The sequence below is a fragment of the Saimiri boliviensis genome, chromosome 1 (genome assembly GCF_048565385.1).
Source record: "Saimiri boliviensis isolate mSaiBol1 chromosome 1, mSaiBol1.pri, whole genome shotgun sequence".
NCBI lineage: Eukaryota > Metazoa > Chordata > Mammalia > Primates > Cebidae > Saimiri > Saimiri boliviensis.
The window spans coordinates 267,373,604-267,398,591 of NC_133449.1; the positions used below are offsets into that span (position 1 = coordinate 267,373,604).

Here is a 24,988-nt window from a genome sequence, read left to right on the forward strand (position 1 = left end):
AAAAATGAAAATGCTTGCATTATGTGCTATTAAATTATTTGCAATAATTTTGCATTAAAGTTAATGAGAAAAATTAATGCAGTTAGTGCAAAATCTTGTCACTGTGCTCTCTGCCTTCTGTCCTCATTCCAGGGATGTAATGAAACAGCTCTGAAGACAGGACCTGAGTTCTAATCCAGGTCCTGCCAGTTTCTAGCTGCGTGAGCTAGAGCCAATTACCTAACTCCCTGGGTTTCCAAATTTTTAAAGTAAGGATAGTGATGTTTCCTCTACCACAGATGAAATAATGTATATGAAAAATCTTTGAAAAACCATGATGGGATATAACAGATTGCTGTTACATGGTGGGAAGCAGGTACAGCCAACTCTACTATCTGTGCTAATAGGAGAAATGAAGTCCACAGCTAAATGAGAGGATGGGTGCCTGTGAATATACACTTCTGTATGTCAACCCTTGTGCATTTCTGGGTGTGCAGGCTTCTGTATGTGCCTGTGTAGATATTAACTTTTCCATATGGACCTGTTTGCAAATGCTTCTCTGTCTGAACCTGTACGTGTATACTTCTGTGTATGTCTGTGTGTGTGTATATCCATATGTGTACACTTCTCTGCATGTACCTGTGTGCATACCAGTATATATTTCCATGAGTATGCACCTGTATGTATTTCTCTGTGGGGGGGGGGCATGCAGGGGGTGTGCTTTTGATGTGGGCCCTGTGTGGGCAGCTACATACCTGTGCGTGTGGTACCTATGTGGTTTTCTCTGTGTTTCTGTGCACTGAGAAAGTCCATTAATTTTAATTTATTCCTCTAATGTAGATGAAAGAAACATGTGTCTAATTGCAATTTTACAAATCTACCCTCTTCTCTTGAGTCTCCTGAAGGTACTATTAATAAACAATAAAATAAGAAGAGAAGCTTTCAAAGAGAGAAAAAGGGGAAAGCAGAGGTCAGAATGACCTGCAAGAGAAACTCTAAATACTCAGGAAATCAATGATCACCCTGATTAGCTTCTGAGTGCACTCATTACTGAACCATAGGGTTTGAATGTTTTAAATAAGCTTTTCTTTCTACTTCACACGCTTCTCCCCACTCATGACAAAAACAAAGCAAAACAAAAACTTGCATTCTTACTGTGACTCCCAGCAACAGCTTATCCTAAATAAATTGTCCCTAGAGGATGAACAATGTTACAAATATTGGCAGAGCCGCCCCAGGCTGGCACGGGCAGATTTCAGCAGGGCCTGTGAGCGGGACGTTAGGTGAGCTCCAGCTGATACTACTAGCCTGTTGTCCTGGGATCCAGCCTGGTGTCCTGGGATCCAGCCTGTGTCCCACAACATGCCATTCCACTAAATCTCTCTTTCTGGCCAGCTCTGCCTAGAGACCCCTCTTCCCATCCATTTCCCCCTGCTGAGGTCTCCTCCTAACTTACTGTTTCTGATCTGGTGCTCAGCTAGATACTCTGGTCTTGGAGCCTGCATGAGGTATAGGGGAGAAAACAGAGAGAACCCCCAGAGGTGCTGGCCCACCTCTGAAAGTGCTCCTCTCTGTTCCTGACATCCCGAACTCAATACTAGAGCATCTAGCTATACAAAAAAGAGGACCAGCTGAAGTCATAGAGGTGAGCATGGTGACTTCCCCAGCCCCACAGCATCAGGGCAAACTCCCAGGCTCTGCTGTCCCTCTTTGAACCTGACATCCAAGCAAGAGAAATGGGGGCCCACTTGCCAAGAGCTTTGGGGATTTGGCAACTAAAAAATTCTATATCCTTGGTGTTGTATTTTCACGCCACCTCACTGAGGCCTTCAAGAGTCCAACCTGGAACTAGGTACAGCTCTTAGATAACAGTGGTTGCTCAGAACCAGGAGAGGAGCTGGCCACTCTCCTACACCTTACCATACCTCCTATCCCAAAAAGATCCATCGAATTATAGTGTTATAGACCCTGTGAGATTACAAAAGGGCAACACACTCTTCAAGCCCTATGAATCCAAAGGAAGCCTTTTGCAACCTCACCACAAAAAAAGAAAAGGAAAGAGAAAAAATCTAAGAGAAACGAGGACTAAAAACTAAGATTCAGGAATGAGGATGGAGTGGATGAGAAGAGAGATTGTGAGTCTGGGTCACAAGATCAAAGCTGAATAAAATCAAGAAAACGTGAAGGGAAAGGAGAAAGAAAGGAGAAGATGGGGAAAGAGGAAGGGAAGGACGCCCAGATACAGGGAGCTTCCGCAATGCAGTAAACGGACAGAAGGTCAGGAACAGGTTGAGTTCATGTGTGGGGTTGGCAGAAAGATGGAGATTGGTGAGCAGGGTGGATAAGTGCCAGAGGGTGGTGTTTTGGCAGTGTTTGTAGGTTGCTCATACCTGGGAAGGATTCTTTGTATGATCCCCTTAGAATGAGAGGGTATCAGCTTTACAGACCTCATGGGATTACAAAGGGCCACACACTCTTCCATCCTTATGTGTCTATCTTGCATTCAAGGTTCATTCTTTGTTGAAATTTTGCAGTTAGTCACCAGCCCTCACGTAGGCTATTGATATCTCCATCTCAAAGTACACACACACACACACACACACACACACACACACACACATACCACAAAGCTCTCTAAGAGCCCTGCCAACATCAGGGCAGCCCACAGAGGAGTGTTGCTGGATGCTGATGCTTGGCATTTCTGAGCAGCCACCCTAGGTCTCCTCACCCCGAGACTTCATCACTGGCTTGGGTTCCATCAGTCTGTTCTGCCACCAGCAGAAGGATCAAATGGTTAAACGGACCTCAATATCGATGCAGTGGCTTCTGTCTTTTCCTAGGACAGTCACCTCCTGGGAAACCTGAGGTCTTTAAATGTCGTTCTCCCAATAAGGAAACGTTCACCTGCTGGTGGAGGCCTGGAGCAGATGGAGGACTTCCTACCAATTATTCACTGACTTACCACAAGGAAGGGTAAGAAGTTTCCTTCTCTCCTGTCAAACCCCACATGAGTATTTTCATTCTCCAGGGCAAAGAAACACTGGTTCTGAGTGACAGCACTTCCCTGAATTTCCACCAGTAAGGTTCATACCACTGGGGAAAGGGGAGTCTAAGGTCTTGTGCCTACATTGTCCTATTAATGTCTGTTAAGAGCTGTGTCAATATACATAAGGTAACCAGCCATAGCAGTGCAATATCAGCAATGTTTCAAATCCCTGTCACAGCTTAGGTTGTAGCCTCAGGCCTCATATAAGTGTTTCTTAAGTGCTAGTTAATCTTAGGTGCTCATCTATAAACCTTATGCCATTTGTAAATTTTTTTTTTTTTTTACTAAACATGTCACTTTTGTAACATAAGACAGTCATGTGAAGTGGCACCACGTAATCCATGATAAACATGGTACAAGGTTTTCAAACTTGTTTTATGTTCAAGAAAAATAAAGAACCTTGTAGGGAGAAGAAAGTGAGGTTTTTCCTTAGGAGATTGCTGATCCAAGAGCCGTGATCTCCTGGAGGACATATTTGGACCTAAGGTTGCAATGAGGGCTAAACCAGATCATCTCTGTGCAAGCATTTTGTTACGTTCACAGTGAGACCCGCCTGGAACTCCTGGGAGAGCTGCACTCTTCTTCAAAAAGGAAAATATTTAGTTGCTGGTAAAGACAGCTGGCCCACTTTCCGATGCCTGCACTTTGTTGTACACAAAACTGTTATTCCAGCTGAAGTCCAAAAGGGCATCATGTAAACAGATTTCAGGAACTCAAATACAACTGGAATTGAACAAGCCTTTATACCTGTGTAGTGTGTCTTGTGCTGAGGCTCCTAAGTCTAAATGTGAGCAGCCTACTAAGCCACTTGGACCTGAAATACCTCCTTTCAACATCACTTCACTTTATTGCTGACTTGGTGCAGTCTGAAATGGATCAGCATCAGTTTTTGTGCCTTTGGACCCTTTTTTAAACAATGAAATGTAATTCAACACACATGCGCAAAGCTGCTGCATTGTGCTTTGCACCCCATGTGTGGACAGGTGAAAGTTCCAGTTCCCTGAGGTGACCCCATGGGCATGACCTGGGTTTGGTGGCGCCCTGGTCATTGAAAGCTCAAGTGTTTATCAGCAGGGAATATATATCCCAGAGCCCACAAGAACACTTACAGAAGGGAAGGGTTGATAAGAAACAGAATACTTGAGGCCCTAAAATAACTTTTCCAGCATGCTCTTCTTTCTCTCACTCTCAGCTGAAATGGGAGGAACACGGAAGCCTGGGGAACCATTCATCAGCTCTGGGTTTTGCGCTTGAAATTTCTGATACCCAAAGGCCAGTGGTATTGATCTACGAAGAAAAAACTAGATTTGCTTTATCACTTTCTTATTCATTCCTAATGCGTTACTTATTTCAGAGAGACACTGATACATGAATGTCCAGACTACGTAACCGGTGGCCCCCACTCCTGCCACTTTGGCAAGCAGTACACCTCCATGTGGAGGACATACGTCATCACAGTCAACGCTACTAACAAGATGGGAAGCACTTTGTCAGATGAACTCTACGTGGACGTGACTTACATAGGTAAGGGGGAGGGAAATGGGTGAGGAATTTGTTACTCCATTATGCATTAGACAATAGTCAGACTCAGTGTGAGTTTTCTTGGGTTTTGGATGGATCCCCCACCCCCAAAAAGGATGAGAAAATTCACAATATGCTTGTCAACTGAGCATTTCAAATCACTTTTTATCAAAGCGTCCATGACACTAAGGCTGGCACTTGGGATCCTTGTGTTCCTGTGCTTTCCCTTGACCCTCATCCTCTTGCGCTCAGCACAAATGTTCTATGTTTGCTTCCCTTGCCAACCCTTCTATCTTGCCCTTCCCTTGTAATCAATGTTCGCTTCTTCCTTAGCAAGCTGAGATTTCTTTTTATTTCTTTTCATGGAAGACAGAACTGCTCCATGAAGAAGAAGCTCTTAGAAGGGTTCATCTGGTTCTGCATCCACGGCAGTTGCTCCCATTGCTCCACAACATGTATATGTTGTATACATGTGATATGTATACACACACACACACGTATGAGTTTGGGGCAAAGCAATGGGAGCAATTGCTGTGGATGCAGATACACACACACACACACACACACACACACACACACACACCCCATTTGTAATTTTTTTTACTAAACATGTTACTTTTATAGCTTAAGAAGATAATGTGAGGCGGTACCATGTAATCCGGTACCATGTAATCCTTGACAAACATAGTGTTCAAGAAAATAATGTAATGTAAATGTTAAAAACTACCATTGTTCTGTGTGTGCATGTACACACACACACACAGAGAGAGAGAGATTGATTTTCACCCCTGCATTTACTGGTGCTGCCAAGGTTGCAGGAAGGTCATCTCCAAGCTGAATGGGAAGCTCACTGGCATGACCTTCCATGTCCCCACCACAAATGTGTCGGTCATGGACCTGACCTGCTGTCTAGAACAACCTGCCAAATATGATGACATCAAGAGGGTGGTGAAGAAGGGAAGATGTTCAGGAGAGCCCCATGATTGTTGTACTACAGTTGTGCAGAAGGACCATTCACAGTCTTCTTTGTGGAGTGATGGCATGGACTGTGGGCATGAGTCCTTCCATGATGGATGATAAATGTTATGTAAGTGTGCTGTGTGTGTGTGTGTGTGTGTGTGTGTGTGTGTGTGTGTGGTGTGTGTATTGCCTTACCCTCAAGCGTTATAATATTTGAAGGCAAAACAACAAAAGCAAGAAATGTTCTGAAATTAGCAACTGTTTTAATAAATGTGATCCATAAAAAGAGTTCACTGAAGAAAAGTAGTATGTTTCAAAAGAGAAATGAACAAATGTATATGCAATTCTCATTGATTCTGGAAAACAAACTCTCTGGTGAAAGAATATGTTGGACCATATTTTTCAAAGTAATAAGTCTCCACAGAACTCTTGTATAATCCTGCAGCCTACAGCGTTGTGACAGCCCATGGAAGTTCAGTTTACAGTGGATGGTACATTTTCTGACCCTTTGGCTCTTAGCCAGTAATAACCTGTAGTACAGAATGACATCACTGGCAGATAATTGCTTAGAAGTAGAATTCTTTGTGGTTGAGTAATATTTAATTATAGTGAAAACACTTGAAAGCTGTGGTTCTCAACTGGAAGCTGTTTTTGCTTCCCACAGGATATTTGGCAATGACTGGAGACTTTTTTTTATCACAACCTAGGAAAGTGGGGAGGCAGGAGTATTACTTCTATGTGGTACATAAAGCCCAGAGATCCTATGAAGCGTTCTACAAAGCGTAGGACAGTCTCCTGCAACAAAGAAATATCCAGTCCAAAATGCAAGTGGTGCTGAGGTTGGGAAAGCATGCTCTAAAAGAAACATCTTGAGCATTTGAATTGAATTTTTGTACAATTTTTTTTATCAGAAGCATTGCTTGGTATGCATTTAACTTAAAATATTTATTAGCTGCCATTTGTTTAGGAAATATATTCAAAGTAATCTTTCTTAGGTATTTACTCAGTAACATACCAGTTTAGAATTGATGGCAATTGTTTTTTGGTACGGGGGGACTTTGCTGATGGTACAAGGCAAGGTGGGGCTCCCTAAGCCCCCACTCTTCAGGGGGTCTGCTTGAAAATTGTGAGGGGAGATTCTCAGTGTGGTGGGGGACTGAGTGCGATAGGGATTCCCCAGCAGCTGAGGGCCTCGCTCTTGCTCTTCTGCCTCCGCTGGGGCTGGTGATCCCACTCCTTGGAGGGGTCTTACTCCTTGGAGGCCATGTGGGCCATGAGGCCCACCACCGTGTTGCTGCAGCCTAATTCGTTGTAATGCCAGGAAATGGGCTTGACAAAGTGGTCATTGAGGGCAGTGCCAGCTCCAGCATGGAAAGTAAGAGTAGTGGGTGTCACTGTTAAAGTCAGAGGAGACAGCCTGGTGCTTAGTGTAGCCCAGGATGCTCTCAAAGGGCCCTGCGATGCCTGCTTCACCACCTTCTTGATGTCATCATATCCGGCAGGTTTTTCTAGATGGCAGGTCAGGTCCATGACCAGCGCAGTGGCAGGGACATGAAAGGCCATGCCAGTGAGCTTCCCATTCAGCTCAGAGATGACCTTGCCCTCAGCCTTGGCAGCACCAAAGATGCACAGATCATGTTCTGGAAAGCCCCATGGCTGTTGCCCCACAGTTTCCCAGAGGAGCCATTCACAGTCTTCTCAGTGGAGTGGTGATGGCATGGACTGTGGGTACGAGTCCTTCCACAATGGGTGGCAAATATTTAAATGTTGGTTTTTAGGCAAATGTAGGTCATAATGCCAAGTATACTATAGTTACACTCACTCTTTCCCCATCTGGTACAGAGATTGATTTAAGGAAATAATAAAGGAATAGAGAAAATGTCACTGACCAGCAGGACTAAGACTGGAGTGGGGCAAGCCAGCACCCCAGCACCTGAGTCTTAGGAAGGTACTCATAGGGGTTGTAGCCACAGAAGCCTACTAGAGTAAATGCCTCCTTCATTTTTCCTTTTTTAAATTCCTACCAGCAGAAGCCACTTTATTTATTTTTATTGTGATAAAAAAACAAAAAACACAAATCCACCATTTCAGCTATTTTATAGTATGCAATGGAATGACATTAGTTTATTACAATATTGTACAACCATTACCACTGTCTAGTTCCATAACACGTTTGTCTCCCTCAATGGAAACTTCACATCCACTACTAAGCAGTTACTTCTCATTTCTCCCTTCCTTAACCCCTGCCAACCACTAATCTGCTGTCTGTTTCTAGGAGTTTGCTTCGTCTGGATATTTCATGTATATATGAAATCAAATATGTAGCTATATCACATATCTTTTTTTTGAGATGGAGTTTCACTCTTGTCACCTAGGCTGGAGTGCAATGGCACAATCTTGACTAACTGCAACCTCTGCCCCCTGGGTTCAAGCGATTCTCCTGCCTCAGCCTCCCAAGTAGCTGGAACTACAGGAGTGCACCACCAGGCCTGGCTAATTTTTTGTATTTTTAGTAGCGAGGGGGTTTCACCACACTGGCCAGGCTGGTCTTGGACTCCTGACCTCAGGTGATCGTCCTACCTCAGCCTCCCAAAGTGCTGGGATTATAGGCATGAGTCACCATGCCTGGCCTCTACCACATTTATTATCTGTTCATCAGCTGATGATTTGTTCACTTTTGGCTATTATAAATAGTGCTGCTATGAAAATTTACGTACAAGATTTTCTTAAACATCTGTTTTCAATTCTTTCGAATCTATATCTAGGAGTGGAATTGATGGGTAATATGGCAAGTTTTACTTTTTGAGAAACTTGCAGACTGTTTTCCACAGTGGCTGCACTGGTTTGCATACCCACCAGCAATGTATGAGGGTTCCAATTTCTCCACATTTTCACCAACACTTGTTATGTTTCATTTTTCGAATTCTTGCCAGGCTGATAGATGTGAAATGGTATCTCAATGAAGTTTTGATTTGCATTTCCCAGAAGGCTAATAACCTTGAGCATCTTTTCATGTGCTTCTTGGCCATTTGTCCTTCCTTGAATTTTGTATCCTATGCACTTCACTCACCTCAACCTAATCCCAGGCCTGCTCTCCAGCACCTGACATAAATGCAAAGCCTTACAACCATGGTAGAGTGAAATGGTAGAGGCTGCTTCCTCTAAGTCGTATAGTTATGGGTTCAGATAACACTTTTACCAAATATGTGTCCTTAGGCGAGTCATTTTCCCTCTTCTAAGCCTGTTTCCTCCTCTGTAAAATGAATGGGAACAGCAATTCATGCAGTTGTTAGAGGATTATAAAAAATGATGCAGAGATAGTATTTTTTACAGTCCCTGGCATGTAGTAAATACTCGAGAGACATTAGCTATTATTTTGCTAATGGGAATTCACTAAACATTTGTTGAATGAGTGACTGGACCAATGGACTGTTATGAAGTCACCGAAAGGATCATTGGTCTCTGTCATCGTGAAAATTATGGGGATAGCTATGAGACTCTAGCTGATGGAAAACGAGAACATGCAGAGAATGAAATCCCAGCTGCTTAATATTCTTTCCAACTAAATCTTATCTGTATGCACAAATATGGTTGGTCACATACTAAGAGGTAGAAGACCAGAATCCCTGGTCTTTGGGGGCTTATAGTACAGTGAGAACAGTGAGATGATAAATAGGAAATGGAATTCCTGATAGAAAATGGTAAAGCCAAAGAAAACATGCAAGCAGTGCGTGCTACTGGACTTTGCTGTATTTCCACAGTTCAACCAGACCCTCCTCTGAATGTGGTTGTGGAAGTAAAACAGCCAGAAGACAAAAAACCCTATCTGTGGATTAAATGGTCTCCACCTACCCTGATTGACTTAAAAACTGGTTGGTTCACGCTCCTATATGAAATTCAATTAAAACCCGAGAATGCAGAGGAATGGGAGGTGAGTGATCCATATGCTTTTTGAAGGAACCGTGGCCTTTGGCAAGGATAAAGCCCTCACAACTGAAAACAAGTTGTTCCTCCTAATTATTGGGTCACCATGTTGGCCTCCAATGCAGTTATGACTCACCCAGATGTGAAAAGTTCTTCTCCCCTCTACTGGGATTGATGGGGGCTCATCTTCACAGCTCTCCTCAGGCTAGTTTCTTGCACTGCAAAGACATTTGACCAGGTTTCCAAACTTCCTCCCTTAATACATTTTAGATGTAGATCCTCATGAGAGTACTTAAATGGCACCAGATAGGAGGGGGGAATCTCAGTCATAGTCGATGGCTGTGTTTTTATTTACTTTAAAATACTTCAACCAGGCCAGGTGCAGTGGCTAACACCCATAATCCTAACACTTTGAGAGGCTAAGGCAGGTGGATCATCTGAGGTCAGAAGTTCAAGACCAGCCTGGCCTACATGGGGAAACTCCATCCCTACTAAAAATACAAAAACTTAGCTGGATGCCTGTAATTCCAGCTACTTGGGAGGCTGAGGCAGGAGAATTGCTTGAATGCAGGAGGTGGAGGTTACAGTGAGCCAAGATGGTGCCATTGCACTCCAGCCTGGGCAACAAGAATGAAACTTCAACTCAAAAAAAAAAAAAACAAAAAACGTTGTGCACAGTAGCTCATGCCTGTAATCTCAGCACTCTGGGAGGCTAAGGCAGGTGAATCACTTGAGGTCAGAAGTTTGAGCAGCCTGACCAACATGACGAAAATCCATCTCTACTAAAAATACAAAAAATTAGCCAGGCATGGTGGCGATTGCCTGTGATCCCAGCTACTCAGAAGGCTGAGGCAGGAGAATCGCTTGAACATGGAAGGTGGAGGTTTCAGTGACCCAGGGTCCTGCCTGGGTGACAAGGCTGTCTCAAATAAATAAATAAATAAATAAATAAATAAATAAATAAAAAAATACTTCAACCTAGAGAAATAAGTAAATTGCAGGCAGTACAATATTCCACCTTTACATACTTTAGTATATGCCTCTTTAAAAAAGGTACATTTCTGAACATAGCCAAAATAATAGGATTACACATAAGAACATTAATTAAAATTCCTCAATATCATTTAATAGCCAGTCCCTAGTTTAATTCCTCCCAGTGCCTCCAAATCTCTTTAAAAGCTACTTTGTCCAAACCAGAATCCACTCATAGACCACACATTGTAACTGATTGTTATATCCCTTCAGTTTCAGTGCAATGGGAAGACCGGGCTCCTTGTCCCCTACAGTATCCCACCTTCTACATTTCTCTGATCAGTTCTTTGTCGGGTCATTGAGCTAATTTCTCTATGTCTCCATTTCCTGTAACCAGACTTGATTAGATGTAGGCTGAACAACTTTTGCCAAGAGTTGGCAAATTCAGAGGTGATATTATGTACACTATATTGTATTTAATCAGATGTCAAAAACTATCTGGTTGACCCATTGTAAGTGACTAAAACTGGTCCCTGAATTGGGGAGATGTCACACTGATCCCTTGATTGTAAAGTCATTTTTAATTTGTATGCTACTGCTTTACCATACATGAATGCCCAATTCTCTTTCACGTCGTGTCTTTAACACCAATTTATTATTGAATCAGTTATTGTATTAAGGTTTAAAAGCTAACAATTCTTTATATTAACTAGTTGTTTTTCATAAAGTGGGAGGAATGGAATATTTGACTTTTCTGAAGTAGAGTCCCAAATGGAAAGATAGAAAACCTGTTAAATTTTTGTGTGAATAATTTTAAGAGGAGGAAGAGATGGGGCTAAGACAGTGGAGCAATGACAGCTGGAAATTCTCTGTGTGTGATTGTTCAGCCTAACTCCACTGTAGTTTATTTTTTAGGGAAAAACTCTCTTTCTTCACAACAAATGTCAGAAGTGACTTCTGTTTTCCTTATTCTACCTTAGACCCATTTTGCTGGGCAGCAAACAGAGTTTAAGATTCTCAGCCTACATCCAGGACAGAAATATCTTGTCCAGGTTCGCTGCAAGCCAGACCATGGATACTGGAGTTCATGGAGTCCAGAATACTCCATTCAGATACCTAGTGGTGAGCATCTTGGCTCTTTTTTACTTATGTCCCTAAATATGTTTTAAATGGTATATTTGCATATAATAACTACTAATAGAGAAACAACTTTGAGCCTTAGCCAGAATAGGAGAGGTGGGTTTATAAACTTTCTGCCCAGTACATAGATTTTGAAGAGCAGCATTTCTCCCTGGATTACTGCCAGTGGAGAACAGTTTTAGGATAAGGCTACAGACATGGGCCTGGTGTCTCACGGGGCTTGATGGTCAGTCATTCTGCCCCCACCATCTGCCGCATTCCTATCGTTTAGAGGATTTGGTCAAGGTCATCATCTAGTCCTTCTGGAATTTATAAGGCATTACCCTGTCTCGAAGGCATGAACCGATACTCAGTCTCTGCTATGGATTATACTTCAGTCTCTTAGTGAAGACATGGGATATAAAACAGACAGCTCCAGCAAAGCATCTTAATTCAGTAACTTCTGTTCTATAAGGGAACAATCCACCTTGCATTTTTAAAATGCCTTATAGCTTACAAAGGCTGTACCTTGTTTGGTCCTCCCAACCCTCCCAGGTATTCAGAGAATATGATTATTGTCAAGAATTAAAAGTGAAAAGGTCGGGCATGGTGGCTCATGCCTATAATCCCAGCACTTTGAAAGGCCAAGGCAGGTAGAGGTCAGGAGTTCGAGACCAGTCTGGCCAATGTGGTGAAATCCCATCTCTACCAAAAATGCAGAAAAAATTAGCCGGGCATGGTGGTGTGCACCTGTGATCCCATCTCCTTGGGAGGTGGAGGCAGGGAAATTGCTTGAACCAGGGAGGTAGAGGTTGCAGTAAGCTGAGATCGTGCCACTGTACTCCAACCTGGGTGACAGAGCAAGACAGCCTGAAACAGAAAAGTGAAGAAAGTAAACCTCAGGAAAGTGAGGGGTCTTTCCCAGAGCGACACGGCCAAGTCTAGCTCTTCTAACAACTTGCCTGACCAAAGTATTGGGCTTTCATTGGCTTGGCATACTGGAAAGGGCACTGAACTGCAAATCAGGCGTGCTTCTAGTCCAGTTCTGCCTCTTACTTAACAAAAGCACAGGATCTAGAGGCAGAAAGCCTGAGTTCAAATCCCAGCCTGCAACACTATAGTTATATGGCCATTGGTAATTCACTCTTAGATTCTCAGTTTTTTTATCTTTTGTAACAAAGCAACGTAGGCAAAGAGCTTAACACCATTGATGGCTTTTAGTAAGAATTTAATTAATGTTAGCTTTCATTATTATTACTACTAATGACCGTGTGACCTTGGATTTCCTCTTTAAGGATCAATTAAAAGAATATGTGAAGGGATTTTTAAATTTGTAGAGTACTATAAAATATATGCAGCATATTAATATATTAATAATATTGGAAAGAAAATAGCCCTGTCATGGATGCTACTTTGGATTGCTGTTCAAATCAAAAAATATATAGATGGAGGAAAACACTCTCGGTTAAGAGTTTCACTCATTAGGTTTGTTTGTTTTTAATGATGCTGTGTGTGATCAAAGCTTTCTGACTGTTTGTTTTTTAGAGTTCACCATGAACGATACAACCGTGTGGATCTCTGTGGCTGTTCTTTCTGCTGTCATCTGTTTGATTATTGTCTGGGCAGTGGCTTTGAAGGGCTATAGGTACTTCACTGTCTCTGAACTTCTTCTCTGCCTCATGATAGTCAGGGATAATGGCAAAAAGAATAACACAAAGATGATAGATACCTATAGATAATCCAAGCACCTCATTTTAGCCATCAGATGTAATGTGTCTGCCTATTAAAAAAAAATCTTTTATCACTGCTAGAAAAAGTAGAAAAAACATTTTAGGCTAATGTTCTTTCTATGAAACAGAAATTGATAGTTGTAAAACAGTAAAAATGTGGCAAGAGTAGCTAAAATCAAAAGTAGCAAATAGTCCAAATAATCCACTAACTTCAAAATCAGCCTCCTTAATTAGCTAGAGCTAATTTTATTATAGGACTGTGTAATTTTATTTTCATCATTGATTGTTTCATGTAGCTGTCAAACTCTAAGTCCTATCTCTACCACAATGCATATAGCAGCTATTATACTCATCTTTTAAAAATTACAGTCAGAAATGAGTCATTTAGCCAATCTCATGAATTATTTTATAGCATGGCGACCTGCATCTTTCCGCCAGTTCCTGGGCCAAAAATAAAAGGATTTGATGCTCATCTGTTGGAGGTAAGGACAAGAGGCAAAAACTCCAGTGTGACTCACTGCTTTGCAATAACTAACTCTACACTCGTACACACAGTCCCCATCAGGTCAGCCTGGTGGTTTCAGCCAGCCTTTTCGGGCTGTCTCTCCTGGTCAGTATGTGTGTTAACAGAAAGATGTGTGAAGGATGAGGGTACTTACTTTCACACACTAAATGTCAGAGGGCAAGGAGACAAAGTCAAGAAAACGTGGAAACACGTAGCAATGCTTGCTTGATTTATCTGGTTGACTCATAAGCATAGAGATAAACATGTTGTATAAATAATCAATTTAGAAAGAGAGTGAATATTTTGATTAATGCAAAACAAGGACCACTCCCCTAGCCATATGTGGTAAAAGCTTCTACTTGAATGTTCTTTATGTAAAGCCATAGTAACAGAATATCCTATTGCCATTATCTCTTACTTTGGGTACTCAGTTGAGATCAGATCAGTACAGTGGGGCCATCTGTTTGCCAGGGCCCATTTAGGCTGATGAAAGAGGGAATTAAATGGTGGGTGTTTTGAATGAAAAGAGGTTAAAACATTTTAAAATTTTTCTCCGAGTTGAAATATATAGTTTCAGTTTGGCTTTTAGGCTTAACAATGATGTATAGATGTATATAAAAGCAACTAGCTGTACTTTAAAGCAAATACCACTTGACCCAGCTGCTCTGGGTCTGACAGTGTAAAAATAGAAGTGATGCCGAGATTATATGGCTTATCTGTGTTCACTTCGGTTGCAAATATCAGAGCAGGAACTAGAGCCCAGGCATCTGGGTTCCTGATCCAGTGATCTTCCTCCACTATCCAGAGCAGCATTGACCTGACAGAACCAGCACGAATGTCTCAACAAACTAAATTAGCTGCTGTCCAGCCCACAGTTTAACGTGCTAGCTTAATGATAAAACAGAGACTTAATGATAAAATAGTGACCTTTGTCTCAAAAATATATATATTAATATTCTTAACAATATTACCTCTAATCTTCAAAAGATCCCTCCCAGATGGGTAATATTAATATTACTTTCTACCTTTTAAAAATGGAGAAGCTGAGGTTCAGAGAACAGCTTGTCCAAAGTCACATACCCTACAATAAGTAATAAAGCCAAGACCTAGGTCAGTACCTGACCCAAGCCAGATGATAAGAAAAAAGAGGGACGAATGAAAGGAGGAGGTGGGAGGAGAGAGGAGGGGGAGAAGAAGGATAGAAGGAGAAAGAAGAATAAGAAGAGATGGGAGAAAATATGGAATCAGGAGATAAAGGGAGAATAGAAGGAGAGAGCAGAAGAGTAGAAGAAAACAGTGGTTCAGGAAAAGGAGAAGGGAAGGGGACATAAGGAGAGAAGGAGGAGGAACCACGGAAGGAAAAGACAGGAATCCACTTACTATTGCCAGATAATAGAAAATCACAGAAGAAGTTAGGGGGCCAGAAACCACACCTCTGCCAGTGGGCCACAGTGTCAGATGCCTGTGCGAGCACTGGGTTTAGAAGTTTCACAAACTTTTATTTTATAGTTATCTGTTTATTATTATATGTGTATATACGACTTGCCCACTAAACTCATTACTATTATTGCTTGGAGAGAGACTAATTTAAATATCCTGAGTTGACTTAAAGAAAAATATCTGCTGAATGATATCCAGAAGGTGATTCTAGATGGCCTGGCACACAAATGTCTGAAGTTTGAGATCTTCCTACCTGCTTGTGGCAATGAAGAGATACCACTTAACAGGGATGCTGATTTGAAATGTTCTGAAGCTAACAGCCAACTCTTCTTGTGCCTGTGTTTTCATAGAAGGGCAAGTCTGAAGAACTACTGAGCGCCCTGGGATGCCAAGACTTTCCTCCCACTTCTGACTATGAGGACTTGCTGGTGGAGTATTTAGAAGTAGATGACAGTGAGGACCAGCATCTAATGTCAGTCCATTCAAAAGAACACTCAAGTCAAGGTATGAAACCCACACACCTGGAACCTGACACTGACTCAGGCCGGGGGAGCTGTGACAGCCCCTCCCTTTTGTCTGAAAAGTGCGAGGAACCCCAGACCAGTCCCTCCACATTCTGTGCTCCTGAGGTCATTGAGAAGCCAGAGAATCCTGAAACAACCCACACCTGGGACCCTCAGTGCAGAAGCATGGAAGGCAAAACCCCCTCCTTTCATGCTGGTGGATCCAAATGTTCAACATGGCCCTTACCACAGCCCAGCCAGCACAACCCCAGATCCTCTTACCACAACATTGCTGATGCGTGTGAGCTGGCTGTGGGCCCCGCAGGTGCACCAGCCACTCCGTTGGACAAAGCAGGCAAAGATGCTTTAAAGTCCTCTCAAGTCAGTAAGCCTAGAGAGGAGGGAAAGGCAGCCCAGCAGAAGGAGGTAGAAAGCTTCCATTCTAAGACTGACTGGCTGTTGCCCCAGGAGAAAACCCCCTTTGGCTCCGCTAAACCCTTGGATTATGTGGAGATTCACAAGGTCAACAAAGATGGCGCACTATCATTGCTACCAAAACCAGGAAATAACGGCAGCCAGCCTGAGAAGCCCAAGGATCCTGAGAACAGTAAGGAGTATGCCAAGGTGTCCAGGGTCATGGATAACAACATCCTGGTGTTGGTGCCGGATCCGCACACTAAAAACGTGGCCTGCTTTGAAGAATCAGCCAAAGAGGCCCCACCGTCACTTGAACAGAATCACGCTGAGAAAGGCCTGGCCGACTTCACTGCGACACCAAGCAACTGCAGGCTCCAGCTGGGTGGTTTGGATTACCTGGATCCCGCATGTTTTACACACTCCTTTCATTGATAGCTTGACTAATGGAATGATTGGTTAAAATGTGATTTTTCTTCAGGTAACACTACAGAGTACATGAAATGCTCAAGAATGTAATCAGACTGACACTACTAAAGCTCCCAGCTCCTTTCATGCTCCATTTTCAAACACTTGCCTCTTTCTGCAACAGCTGATTCTAGAACAAATCATTTTGTTTCCTAACTGTGATTTGTAGATTTTCTCTTTACTATTAGTTATAAAATTGTGTTTGATGAAATAAAAGCACACTGCTTAGTATTCATGAGGGACAATGCCAAGGGGTATATCCTCTGGAAAAGGCTTTCATGATTTGGCATGGGACAGATGGAAATGAAATTGTCAAAACTGTTTACCATAGAAAGATGACAAATAGGTGGAAAATGCCTTGAAAATTGCTTTTGAAAAAACAATTATATAACCTTTACGCTCCTCTTCCATTTTATTAGGATTACCCAAATATAACCATTTACAGAAAGAATGCATTCCAGAACAAATTGTTTACATCAGTTCCTACACCTTACTGACACATTGCTGACAGGCGAGTCAGAAACGATGCCTCTAATTTTTTCTTAAAATAGTTTAAATATGTTAGGTATGGATTTTCTTCCCCTGAATTCTATTTTATTCTAAAGCCTCTTTAGAATATGGTTTGGAAATTAAAATTTTCTTACACAAGGGGCAAATGAATTTCATGTCAATCCTTTTAGGATGTTTTCCTGTTTCATTTCAGCATGACAGATAATTAATTATACACCCTAGTCTTTTCTTAGTGAAAAAAAAATTCCTAAAGACTAACTTTAAAAGAAAACCACAGCAGGATATTAATGTAATTACTGCCTTACTGTATATACAAATTCTACTTTAATATAAACCCATAAGTTTAACAATGTATTTTTGAAGACTATTTTTCTATCACTTAGGTAAAATAAAAGACTCTTTTCTATTTTCCCAGTACAGCTGTTTATGTATTCAGTGGGTACAGTATTTTTCTGCTCCAAGGTTATAATGTGTATTTATAGTACATAGTAGTATATGCAGTTCCTGTTTGTGGCGTAAAATGCCATACCAACCCAAAGCCCACTGTGAAATATAAAGTGAATGACAAAATTCAGTTTTCAACACAATATAATATAGTTTACCTGGTTGTTTTAATCGCAAGGACACTTTAAGCAACAACTACCAACAAAAACCACCTAGGGATTTAGAATTCTTCACAGACCAGAAATTATTTCTCCTTTGAGTTTAAGGCTCCTCTAGGACTCCTGCTCATCAACGGGTGAATCTTCCTAAAGCTACCATAAAAAGGGAGAGTGATGATTTATAACAGCTGTTTGAAAGAGAGAGATTTTGTTTTTGTGAGAAATCTTGGACAGCAAAAAAATATTTTTAAGCAAAACCAGGAGTTAGTGTCTCTCTGAAGTAAATTCATCTGCAAAATCTTGGCAGACACAGAAACAGAGCTCATATCAGAAGTGTCCAAATAAAAGTTCTAGGAAACTAGGTATTTGTAGAGCAATGGGAACAGCTCCAAAGGTCAGAGTATGGTAGTGAGATTCTCCTAGTCAGTTCCAATGCCAGGCTTCCTGAAAGAAGTCAAAGCTTGGATTTTCATTTTAAAGGGCGCGTCCATGACTCATCTAACACCCTCCCTCTATTTTTCCCTTCACTTGATGGCAAATCTATTCTATATGTTCATTTACTAGCTGGACATAGAGAACTTGATCTCACCTCTGGGATTTAAACATTCCACCCCAACTAGCCCAGATTGATAGCAACTGGACTCAAAGGTCCCCCTCCTGTTAGAAAGGGAACACATTGCCAGCGTTTTGGGAATGGCAAAAGCAATAGACATGAAGCTCTATTTTCCTAATATATAAACAATATTATGTGAGTAAGGGAAGCATGTGGGAAAGTTGTCCAGGCTCATTCAGTCCTCTAGATCCTCAACACTTACACACTGTCTGAGAGCCAACTGCATAGGCATCACCTGGGCAGTGTTTGAAAATTCCAATTGCAGAATCTTAGGCCCTACCTCTAACCTAAAGAATCAGAATCTGCATTTTACTAAGATCCCCAAATGATTCAAGTGCACACTGAAGTTTAAGAATCACTGTTCTAGATAACCATTTCCACTAAAGGTTGTTTTAGTGTATAGAAACAATCCTTTTTTGGAAAGGACAGATCAAGTCTGTTTGACTTGCAGTGACCAACACTGCATGTACGAAGGCAAAAAAAAGAAACATGTCAATGGTTTAAGATTCACATTATGCTGAATCTTCTGTGAATTCACATAAAAGAATGACCTGCAAAAGTACACGTAAGTTCTGAAAGACCAAGGAATATATTCTATCTTGAGAAGCATTGACCAAAGGCAGTCACCCTCAAAGCCAATGCAGACTAAATCTTTCCTGACATAGTATATTCTTCTCTAAGAATAGAGAAGATATGTATCCGTCACTCTTATAGTTTGAAAACCTAAACATAAAAGTAATCTGCTTTTGACATGTAATTTTATATAATACATATGAACAAATGTTACAGCTAAGGAATTAAATCCCTAAAAAATACCAATTAGCCACTCATTAAGTCAAAACTTTAATTTGTGATCAATTAGCAAGCTATATGAATTAAGGTTTTTTTGTGATCTAGCAAGAACTTTTTCTGTGGTCTATCAAGGAGACAGCTGTTCACATGGAAGGATACCTATGGGGCAGGGGATGGTCAAGAGACCTAGATTCTGGTCCTAACTGCTTTGCCTTAGAGAGATTAATTCTGCTCTCTAAGCCTCAGTTTCCTCTGAAGATGTTGGACCAAATAATCTCTAAGGTCCTTTGAAACTGACTCCTTGATTCCATGACTCACTGAATGTTTTTCTGCAAAGATAAGTCCAATCAATGCCTTCTAAATTACACTAACAAAAAATTGCTCTTCATCACAGAAATACAAAGTAATCTTCAGTGATGTGCTTTCTAAATCATCACTTCCATTTGGTCTTAATATATTGCACTGCATTTTATAAGTGATATTGTGTGCAGAATCATATTCAAATATTACATGCAAATATATGTATAGAAAGAAAAGGCATTTTAAAAAGGCATGAGATTGAAGAGACATATTGAATGAGGCACTAAGCTTTAGAAAAATGATCTTTTACTGGATCAAGCCATACTCATTCCTTGCTGAATCCAACAGCCCCAAATCCCTTTTCTTATGTCTAGCTGTTAATTATTTTTCTCTCATCATCCTAGATTAACAACCATTGCACAGTTGGCTTAAGGATCCTTACACTCTGAGTTATAAAAAGTTGCATTTTTATAAACAAAAACCTAAATACTCAAGTTTTAAGGCACATGGAAACTGAATCCAGTCAGTGGGTGATTTGTGTAGCTTACAACCCAAATAGCAAAATGTTCCAATTCATTCTAACAGATATGTATAAGCACGAGTTAGTATGAGCCATGCCAGATATTAACAGATCATACATTTATTAGCTGTTTAACAGACTCTAAATTTTCCTAAGTGCCTAAAACCAATCCTGGTAGTCACTTAAGTGCAAAAGACTCACTTTAACTGGTTTGGTCTGAAGGAGTCAATCCTTTACTGCCTGTACAAGATCTGGACAGTTTTGCTCTTTGTCTTGTGATGAGCCAGCTGAGTGTGAAAAGCCTGTGAGTTATTGAGCAACCAGAGGCCCCTGCATTCCAAGGAGCAGTTTGGCTCTGGGAAAACTCTAACATTCTCTTTTCTGAAGTGTCCACCACTGCCCATCATTTGCAGAAAGACCTGGCCCTGCCTTTAGCAACTTCCCTATCTCCTTAGAGTAGACAAGAAAGAAACAGATCTGTGCACATTTTACAAAGTGCCTTCCTCTAGTCTGCTTTTTTTTTTTTTAAGTTTTCATTTTGCAAGGAAAAATGTGTTGATTAGAAAGTAGCATTTGCCTTGTAGGGATATATAGTGAGAGAGATTGATATACAGATATATGAATGAATGGAGAGATAAGAAGAAGCCAGAAAGGGCACAGCAAATGGTCTAAGGGCCAAGCAGCGAATGTTCAGTGAATGTTTATGGTTTTTTAATTGAATCAACACAGAGCTGTTGTGAATGTGTGACTTACTTTACCTGATAAGAAATTGAGTCTGACTGTGATTTTGGGATAAACCTGCCATCCTGTGATTTAAGACACTCCATACTAAAACACACTGCTACGTTTTTGAATGTCATTGGCTCGCATGCCTAAACCTGAAGAGAACAATGCATGCACATTGGAACTTTGCACACAGACAGAAAAATATAAATTACTTGGAATTACCATCCCAAGTGTTGCTAACATAGATGTGCCATTGACGAAAGTCTCATGTGTACTTGAGTGAACAAATTTCCTTTTCTACCTTTTTGTCTCAAGCCCAATAATGCTGTCACTAAGACAGTGAGTGAGCACTCAATGTCCAAGACTAAACCACATCACCACCACTAAGCAGGCTGTATGTCCCTCGATGAGTCTTTTAAACTCTGGCCATCAGGTTCCTTACTTGTTAAGCAGGTGAGTTGGCCTAAAAGGTTTCTAAGACCTCTGTCAGTTCTGTCTTTGATTCTCATTATCTAGGTAAATTCCAGGGTTTCAGGTCAAAGTCCTAGGTGCAGTGGAAGAAAGCCTTGCCGACATGCCCCTGGCCTGAAGCCATGAACATGTGAGACTGTGTAACAATATTTAACAGAAAAACAGAGATCTGTTCTTCCAAGTCAGATTGATATAACATCTTTACTTTTCCTTTTTCTTCCAAGCTTTACATAATTGTAGGGTTTTTACTCCTTCTCCAGAGCCTACTATTTTTTCCTAAGAGTAGCAACCATAGAATCCACAAGAAATGAAATTATTCATAAGCAATGACTTTGGCACTACAAAAGACTGAGTCAGAGTTTAAATCAGTTCCACAGATACCCAAGCCCAAGTTGAGGATCATAAGTATACCCCATTCAGAGATTTGCATGCTTAGAAACTAAGCCATGTTCATTAATGATTTAGTTAATTCAAAGGCCATTTATAAATCCATGCCCAGCCTGGGCAACATAGTAAGACCATGTCTTTACAAAAATTTTAAAAATTCCAGCCATAGTGACACATACCTGTAGTCCTAGCCACTTGGGAAGCTGAGGCCAGAGGATTGCTTGAGCCCAGGAGGTTGAGGCTGCAGTGAACCGTGATTGTGTCACTGCACTTCAGCCTTGAAGAGCAAGACCTTGTCTCAATAAATAAATAAATCCAAGCTATGTTGATGACTAGATACTGGAGGTCTTAAGGAAAAGCTTTAAAAATACAGAGTGATTGCTTCAGAGAAATCTTATTTATAATTATGATCTGAACTTATTCTATGATTAGCAAATATATCATCCAAAAATAAAACAGGAGTTCTCACCCCAGACTTTTATTTTGCAGGATGGTGACTTTTGGTCTGGGATCCTCATGACACCCATTTCAATAAAAGGAAAAGGACAGTAAAATAGGAGATAGGAAGTTTCCAGAGATTTGGGCATCTAAGGATTCCATGAAATGCTGAGACTAACCCACTAAATCCAATTTTTATTGGACATGGTAAATCTAAATCTGTTCAGTGTTTTGAGTTTATGTCTAAGAGAGGTACATAATTCACAACACTGTAGTGCTGGCAGCTGTTTTGTCCACACCAATTCCTTTGATTTAATGCTCTGATTTCAATTCAGAAGGTATTGAGACATGCAAAGTCTCAAAATAGGAAAAACCTATCCTGTTTATAAGATGTGGTCAATAAATAGACCACAGATAATCTTAATTAATTAACATTCTACTTGCTGCTGATTAAAAAGAAAAAACTTCAGCAACTGAAGTAGGACTATAAAAAACAAACTTTAATAGTTATGGTCAAATTATGCTTCACTTGGATAAAACTCAAAATGTAGTCTGAGGTTTTTTTGTGCACATTTTGCAAATCCTGGGGGAAACATGTTTTTATCATGTTATCTGAAAAACTATATGGCAAAGATACCTCTGAAAAACAATTTGTTTTATAAAATTCCTGAAAAGACAATTTTGAATTTTTAAAAGTAACTACCTCCCCTTTGTATCCTAATGTCCTTCCTTCAAAGCCGCTTATAGTTTAGAAATGAAAGGTGTCACGTCTCATGCTTTGATTGCTTTTCAGTGGAATATCTGATATATTTGCCAAGTGGCATTTCTGACTTTACAGTAACTGTTACATTATTTTGTACTATATTGCTTTATGTGGTTTGAAAATAGTATACACCACATTGAAATATGTAATCTTCATGTTGTGAAACTCATCACGTAAGACAAATGAAAATCATTACTTAATAACTTACAATCTATTTGTATGTAATTTCAACATGATTGTGTCTATGACTGTAAAACAAAACTGAAAAAATATGTAATATATTTCTGTTGAAACCGTGAATGTACTAATTTTTTTCTCAATCTTTGTCTAGAAGCAGGATTCTCTGTCATTCATTGTACAGCTGCTCTGGGGTATTACACATTTAAAGTACAATCCAACAGTTGTTTAAAAGTCAGCCTCTTGGCTCTGTTTCATGTGACTGCTGATGCCTCATGAGTGTTCTTTGCATAATGAGGCTTGCTTTTGTGTTTTATCATTCATTGTAAATAATTGAAGAGTCTCATTGGAAACCAAAGCAATCTAGAACCAGCCTGTTGGGTGACTGTGTCTTCTGTAAGCCATATTGAAGTGAAGCTATATGTAATAGCTTAAGATTCCATATTTTCAAAGCTAGCACTACCTCTGCTTTTCCTCTTTCCCTAGAAAATGCCAAGCAAAATTCCCCAACGCTAAGTGAGAAATTAGAAGTCACTGTTATAATTAAATTGCTGGGGTTGTTTTTGTTTTGGTTTTTTTTACACCTTCTAATTCACCGCTTTGCAGGGTTATGCAAGTTTCTGAATAACCATTCTTATATTTTTACATTTTATAAAAACTGGCTGCAAGAGGTTCCGAAAGAATGTGTCGTAAGTCATCAGATTAAAAACCCACAAAACAGTAGACTGCAGATTTTTTCCTAACTATAAGTCACCTTATAGTTGTCCAAAGCCGTGATAATGATATCTCTTACAAATTGACTTCTGTAACCCCCCTAGAAATAACTCTCTTCCTTATTTGGTTTTAGCCATCAAACATGGTATGATATGGGAAAAGTCAGCCATTTACAAGGAATAATCTTGTTTTGATTTTAAAAACTCATTTATATATGTAGTTATTGTAATGTCTGTTTTTTAGACTTAAACAATTGTAGAAAACTACAGTCATCTGATTTGTTATTTTGCATTTTTCATTCTGTTAATCTTTGCTTACGGCACATTGTGCTCTCTGTTTTCCATGGTTTTATTCATTTGTCTCCTTCTATTTTGAGGGAACAACATGGGTAGTTAAATCTTTGTCAATAGTATGGGAGATAACACTAGCTGCTATTATCGTAACATCTTCATTTTTACTGCATGCCAAAAACTGTGCTTGCCAAACAAAAATCTTAGACATCCCAATACAATATGTTCATTATATTCCTATTCACATCGTTATTGAAAATACCCAGCTCAATGCCTGGCTCAATAAATGTTTAATTCCCCTACCTACGCTTGCTCTATTTTTTTTTTTATTTGAAATGGAGATGAGCAAAATAATGTAAGCATGGCTGAAGCAATTTTTTGGACATTTCTTGCTGCTAAAAGATCTATAATCAGGACATTGTTTATGTAAGTTGGACCAAAAAAATCTTCCTCTTTATGTCCACCCTTCCATATGATTGCAAGACAAAATTTCCCTCCTTTACCTCATCCCTGTAACGTGGGAGGCTGAGAAAAATGAGGGGAGATGGAACCAGATACAAGGAGATTCAATAAGAGAAGCTTATTTAAATATTGTGAAATAAAGAAAGAGCCAAACCATTTTTTAAACCGGGGAATCCTTTTGAACAGTTATTATTTATCCATATTATTAACACCTTTTCTGACAAAATTCTTCAGCTGAAGTGTAAGTGGATAATCTTTTACTTTTAATGGATCTAGACCTAGAAAATGTCACTCACTGTTCATGTTTATACTGCAGAATTGTGAAATGGTGTGTGGATTTGCTTTACAAGTTCTTCTCTGCTTCCTCTTAATTCTCTAATGCCATGTCTTACAGAAGAATGAGAAATTTCTTTCTTACTTGAGTATCATGCTCTAAAAAACTTGGCTTCAGTCAAAGGAATGCTAGCTTTCCTGTGCTTATATTGAAGCCATCTGCCTTTAATTCTTCAACCCTCTTATATTTTTAAGGTACAAAATTTGAAATCTTAGTCACTAGACACAAGATGCATACAATTAATGATGAGCTGGAGGAGTAATATGTAGCTAATTTTTCAAAAGTATTGAATGTACTTTCCCAACAGA

At 40.2% G+C, this 24,988-nt stretch overlaps 1 protein-coding gene across 9 annotated transcripts in view; it reads left to right on the forward strand.

The window, feature by feature from the left end:
* Window positions 1-24,186, forward strand: part of PRLR (prolactin receptor) — a 152,218-nt gene extending 128,032 nt beyond the window's left edge. For 6 of the 9 annotated variants that reach the window (XM_074386631.1, XM_074386625.1, XM_003925930.4 and 3 more), the window contains 7 exons: window positions 2,820-2,952; window positions 4,380-4,549; window positions 9,268-9,437; window positions 11,383-11,524; window positions 13,067-13,166; window positions 13,664-13,733; window positions 15,547-24,186. In XM_074386631.1, coding sequence (XP_074242732.1) covers window positions 2,820-2,952; window positions 4,380-4,549; window positions 9,268-9,437; window positions 11,383-11,524; window positions 13,067-13,166; window positions 13,664-13,733; window positions 15,547-16,548 — 1,787 coding nt within the window. In that variant the 3' untranslated portion in view covers window positions 16,549-24,186. The remainder of the gene's footprint in view (window positions 1-2,819; window positions 2,953-4,379; window positions 4,550-9,267; window positions 9,438-11,382; window positions 11,525-13,066; window positions 13,167-13,663; window positions 13,734-15,546) is intronic. The other 3 variants (XM_010336679.3, XM_074386632.1, XM_010336680.3) reach the window with 3 other exon arrangements.
* Window positions 24,187-24,988: the final 802 nt, after the last annotated feature.